We start from the raw sequence: 6,115 nt of genomic DNA, 5'->3' as shown, positions 1-6,115 counted from the left end.
CGAACCTGGGCGGTGCCGGGGACCCCCGCCTCGCCCAGCCCCGGCCCCGCGCCCAGCCCAAGACTCCGCGGGGACCCCGAGTTCCCGCTCGATGCCGGCGCCGGCCTCCCCGACCCGCAGCAGGTGAGACGCGCCCCGATCCAGGCCCCGGGGAGCCCCCGACCGCCCCTCCGGGACTCCCCCTCTGCAGCCCGGGCCGGGGGCGAGTAGACCCCCACTGGCCCTCTCGGCCCCCCGAGGGCTCCCTGTCTCCATCTGGGACTGAGGGACGGGGAACGCCCCTTCTCATCCTGCGCCCCCGCGAGACCCCATCTGCCTCCGGGCCCCAGAGGGAAGCCCATTCTCTGTCCCTGGTCCCAGGAGACACCGAGGGGACCCCCAACTTCCTTTGCTATCTCTTAGAAAGCCTCCTTGTTCCCCCGGACCCTTGGAGCATCCCGCGTCCCTCCCGCACGCAGCCCGGGTTGGGGCGAGTTGAGGCCCCTCCTTTGCGCGTGCGCGTGCGCTCCTTCGGGACGGAGGGGACCCGCGCTCCAGGCGCAGGCTGTGGGCGCTGCCGGGGCCGCCTGCCGGGGCCTCCACCCACCTTCCTCTTTTTCCTCTCTTCCCAGGGCACGTTCGCGCAGCTGGTGGCTCAGAATGGTGAGTGACCTGTGCCACTTCTCCCGCCGCCCTTGGGTATTCAGAAGGGGACAGGGCCGGCCCGTGGCTCACTCGGGGGAGTGCGGTGCTGATGACACCAAGGCTGTGGGTTCGGATCCCATATAGGGATGGCCGGTTGGCTCACTGGGTGACCGTGGTGCTGACAACACCAAGCCAAGGGTTAAGATCCCCTTACCGGTCATCTTTAAAAAAAAAAAAAAAAAGAAGGGGGAGTCCTGGCAGCGACCTTCCCACCCTGCCCCTCTCAAAGCTGTCGTCTCAGCTCTTTGAACTCCATCTGTCCCTCTTTTCTCTTGGTGGCTGGCCGGTACGGGGACGGAACCCTGGACTTTGGTGATGTCAGTACCACGCTGTGCCTCTTTCTGACCTACCCCCCAGCCCTCTCTGAATGCCTTTTCCTGCCCATCTGACTTCAGTCTGTGCCCATCTCAGACCCTGCCCTCTCAGAGCTGGAGCTGGACACACCCCACCCCCAGCCTGGTTTTGTCTCCCCCGCTTGATTCTGGGAGATCCAGACCCTCCTCCCCACCCTTTCCCTTACCCCCTTCCAGAGACCCTCCTCCGCACGTCTCCCCGCCGGAGACCCTTCTCTCTTTCCCCTCCCTCTCCCCTCTTCCAGAAGTCTCTCGCCCGCCCCCCACGCCTCTTCCTCCCACCTCCCTCGGAGCGCCCTCCCCAGGCCTGCGCCCCTGCCCGGCGGCCACGCTCAGTGCACCTCTCCCCACCCTCCCCCGACAGCACTGTTGACCGACGGGCCCCTGCGCTGGTACAGCGACCCGGGCCTGGCAGGCGTGTCCCTGGCGGCGGGCCTGAGCTACGACGAGGACACCCAGGAGCTGGTGGTTGCAGAGGCCGGCGTCTACTACGTCTTCTTGCAAGTGGAGCTGCAGCGCGTCGTGGCCGGCGCCGCCTCGGGCTCCGTTTCTCTGGCTCTGCACCTGCAGCCGCTGAGCTCCGGGGCCGCCGCCTTGACCCTGACCGTGGACCTGCCGCCGCAGCCGACTCCGAACTCGGCCTTCGGTTTCCGGGGCCGCCTGCTGCACCTGGGCGCCGGGCAGCGCCTGAGCGCCCACTTGAGGGCCGAGGCGGGGACGCATTTCGCCTGGCAGCTCGCCCAGGGCGCCACGGTCTTGGGCCTCTTTCGCGTGACCACCCAAGTCCCCGCCGGACGCCCCTCACCGCGGCCCACGTGATGCCCGGCCTGGGTGCCAGCCACCTGGACAGAGACGGAATCCTGCTGTCCTTGCTTCGTTGTGGGCCCTGGTGCCGGGGCTCGGTTGCTCTACCTCACCCGGGGCTGGGCGGGGGTCTCCGCTGCTGACCCCTCCTCGAGGACTATCTTCACCCACTTTTGCCCCAGGCTGAACTCTTGGTATTTATTCTGAGCCTGAGCTCAGACCTATACTTTATATTAATTCATTGTACTTAATATTTATTGAGTATCTGCGATGTGCCAGGCATCCTGCAGGTACCAGAGAGACATCACAAAACAAAACGGACACCCTCCCCCAAATCCTTATTTATGTCAATACGTGAGAAACATGGACTCGCCCCCAACCCCCGCCCCCACCTCGCCGTGTGAGTCAGGGGGCTAGCTTTGGGGTACGTGTAATTGCTGAGTGAGCTTCATCCATGTATCCCACTGATATTTATTCAGCACCTACTGTGTGTCAGGCACTGTTTTAAGTGCCGGGGACACAGCCATGAATGAGACAGACAAAAAACCTCAGGCTTTGGGGAGCTGACGGTCTGTTGTATCTCGGCGTGCAAGTCCACAGCTTTGTGATGTGATCGTGTGTGATTCTGCGTGGCTGGACCACGTGGCCCCGTATGCGACTGTGCATTGTACGGGATAATAAAATATTTATAAATGTAATGACGACTGTGTATTGAGCATTTACTATACGCCAGACAGTGTGAGTTATCTTATTCCGAGGCCCACAACTGTCTTATGCCGTAGAGATTTTATTATTTCCATTTTACCATTACTTGTGCATGCTCTTGAGGTTTTCTACCTCGATTGTATCTGTGTGGTGGAAAGACTGTGTAATGGTGTTCCACCGAGTGTCTTCCCCCAACTCTGTGCTTAGTGATGTCACACTGGTACTTTGAAATCAGCCACGGTGAGAGTGTTTACAGCACAGGAATCAGCAAATACCACAGGTCAGGGGACTTATTGTTTATTGATTACCTAGGCTTAAGAAAGTGTTGGAGAAAATGACAACGTGAGCCATGTAGATTGAACTTAAAAGTGTATCTCCTCTGCAGCTGTTACGTTGCAAATAGCACAAAAAATCGAGTAAGCATTTGTCTAGTGTTTTAAAACCATTTTCTGATTCAACAAAGAAGTTGCTCATGTCATTCACAAAAACGTAAAGCCCTGACACATATCCTTGTCTCATTTCATCTTATTCTTTAAAATAAAGGAGTAGGGGCGTGGTAGGTGAGCTCAGTTGGTTAGAGCATGGTGCTGACAACACTAAGGCTAAGGGTTCAGATCCCCATACCAGCCAGCTGCCAAAAATAAAAAAGGAATATATCAACTTATATTCACTTTCACTTACACCCATCAGTTGGCTATGAATACAAGAATTTGGGAAAAATCAAGGAAAACATTTGGTGACAATCGACTTATTATATGGAACTTGCAATGAAGAGTGATTTATATTTTATTATCATTTTAAATTGTGTGCTACACATAATTTATGTCCATAAAATTCATAATAAACACACACAGACTCACTTCCCCCCTCTTCTGGAGAGCCGGTGCTTGAATGTTTACCAGCACACCACTGTTCCTCTCCTCTCTCCAGACCTGGCCATTTTCTCCAGTCCCATGATTTCCCCATCTGGCAGGATGAGTCTGTTAGTCCCGCCTCCATTGCTAGATGCTTCTTCTGGACCTCTACAATGGCCCTCTGACCCAGCAACCCAAACCTTAACACCTGGTGCACCAGAATTGCACCCTGGGGAGGGTGGTCCCCAGAACTCTGGCTCAGGGGCCAACCTCAAATCTGATTGGTCATCTTCTGACTAGGAGGGTTGTTGCTTATTTTGAATAGCACTCCTGGCACCAGGTGTTTCAATTCCTCTGGCTCAGCTGATGGGGTCAGGGTCAACACGTGACTCAAGCTGGGCCAATCAGAACTTCTTCCCAGGAATGTGGGTGGGTCCGGCTCCAGAGACTCTGAGTCAGCAATTGGAAACTGTTTGTGAGACAGAAGCTTAGCAGGGCCCATGTATAGAGAGGAGAAATGGAAAATGTGTGCATTTTCACAGGTGAGACCACAGAGCCCTAGAAAGAGACAGGAGCTGCTTTGGTTTCCTACATGCTCCTTCCTGGGGACGTGGGATACCCTAGTGCATTAGTTTCCTAGGGCTGCTGAGAAAAAGTATCATAATCTGAGAGGCTTAAAACAAGAGTAGTTTATTCTGTTGCAGTTCTGGATGCCAGAAGTCCAAATTCAAGGTGTAGGCAGGGCCACGCTCCCTCTGAAGGCTCTAGGGGAGGATCCTTCCTTGTCTCTTCCAGTTTCTGGTGGTTGCTTGGTTTGTAGACACTCCACTTTCTGCCTCTGTTTTCACATGGCTGTCTTCCCTCTAGGAGTCTCTTTTCTTCTTATAAAGATACCATTCACTCTGGATCTAGGTTCTACCCTCTTCCAGTATGACCTCATCTAATTTAACTAATTACATCTGCAAAGACTCTATTTCCAAATAAGATCATGTTCTGAAATCCCAGGAAGGATATGAATTTTGAGGGGACACTGTTCAACCCAGTACACCGACTATTTACCCTTGGGAACCATGAGACACCTGTATATCCTCTTATGAATTTTCTTCTGGGGTGTGTTCTGTTCCATGCAGCCAAATGACCTCTATCTAAGACGGAAGCATCTAAGGTTGCAAGTCAATGGCTCAGTGTGGGAGGCCGAGAAATGTGTTTCAAAAAGGAAATAGTGGTCAGTGGTGTCCGGTGCAGGTGAGAATCTGTTAAGGTGAGAACGGGAAATATTTACCAGATTTTAAATTGTGACAATTGTGTGGGGTTTTACAAGGGCTATTTTCAGTGGCACGAATGGATCAAGTTGCATCAGACTGGCTTTGAGAAGTTAGTAGTAGTATTACTACTAATAAGTATTAGTCATACTAATAATACTAATAGCAATATTAGAAATAATAGTAGAAATTAGTAGTGAAGAATTTGAGATAGCTTGTAGAGACAGCTTCTTAAAAAAAGTTATTATTTGGAAGTAATTTCAAATTTAAAGAGGAGTTACATGATGAGAGGACTACAAAGAACACACATATGTCTTTTACCCGGATTCACCAACTGTTAATGTTAGTCCCATTTGCTTTTTACTTACTTGCTCTCTGCATCTCTCCGTCTCTGTCTCTATCCTCTCTATCTCTCTGTGTCTCTATCTCTTTGTCTCTCAACCTGTCTCTGTCTCCTTCTTGCTGTTATGGATATAATTTGGAAGTCTCATTTAAGGTGAGTAAGACAAGATCAAGGTTATTAAGAAGAAAAACCAGAGGAAACCGCAGCCTCAGAGACTGGGGCAGTTCTAGGAAATTCCAAATGCAGTGTGAATAGATTCAATAATTAGGAGGAAGTTCTGGGGCCTTTGCCAAGGTGACTATTTAGAAAGAAACACGGGACTAGTTGGATTAGCTTTCCTCTTTCCTCTGGCTCCCATATCAAGCAGATCCGATGATGGCATTTTTTCTTAGGCTAAATCAGTGGATATAAAATGTCAAGTGATCAGCATGCCTCTTCTGATATCAGGTTATATTAAATTCAACAGGCATGAGAACTGGGATTTGCAAACACCAAGATGAGCAGGCAAGAGATCACCAGGCATGTGACCAAAATCAATACCATAAAAGACACATCCCAAGTTCCATAACAGCAAAAAAGAATGAACACCTGAAGAAACAATGCTAACAGAGCCAGCAGAAGATTTCAGCATAAGTTTAAGTCATTTCTCTACGAAGATTTTATTTTAGATTAAATAATATTTCAGTACACCAATAATCAAATGTCTAAGGATACTGCCTTGACTTTCAGTAAAACCACTCAAATTTTCAGAGATATTAAAGTTTAAAGAGTAAATACCATTGGTCATTAAAGTTCAAAGACATTAAAATGCAAAGGAATTGAATGACCAGGGAGAGATTAGAGAATACTTTTTCATTCACTCATTCATTTATTCAGCATATGTTTAAGGGAGTTTTTAATGTGCTAACTTTTTTCTAGGTGCTGGGGATGCGGAACAAAAAAGAGACACCGAGTTTTTGCTTTCAACAGCTTATATTCTAGATCAGGAGTTGGATTGTTTGCAGGCTGAATGTAGCCCATTGCCTGTTTTTTTTTTTTCCCTTTTTGTCTTTTTTCGTGTCCGGCAACGGATCGCAACCCTCAGTGTCGCGCCCGTACCGGACCGGGACC

At 50.7% G+C, this 6,115-nt stretch overlaps 1 protein-coding gene across 1 annotated transcript; it reads left to right on the top strand.

The window, feature by feature from the left end:
- The first annotated feature begins 91 nt into the window (after positions 1-91).
- Positions 92-1,856, top strand: TNFSF9 (tumor necrosis factor (ligand) superfamily, member 9). Its single transcript, XM_008575837.1, has 3 exons — positions 92-123; positions 191-642; positions 1,402-1,856. The coding sequence occupies exons 1-3, from the start codon at positions 92-94 to the stop codon at positions 1,854-1,856; spliced, it is 939 nt and encodes a 312-aa protein (XP_008574059.1).
- The last annotated feature ends 4,259 nt before the right edge of the window (positions 1,857-6,115 follow it).

Source organism: Galeopterus variegatus, unplaced genomic scaffold (assembly GCF_000696425.1).
Source record: "Galeopterus variegatus unplaced genomic scaffold, G_variegatus-3.0.2 Scaffold1244, whole genome shotgun sequence".
NCBI classification, from domain to species: Eukaryota; Metazoa; Chordata; class Mammalia; order Dermoptera; family Cynocephalidae; genus Galeopterus; species Galeopterus variegatus.
This window is presented reverse-complemented; position numbering and strand designations above follow the sequence as displayed.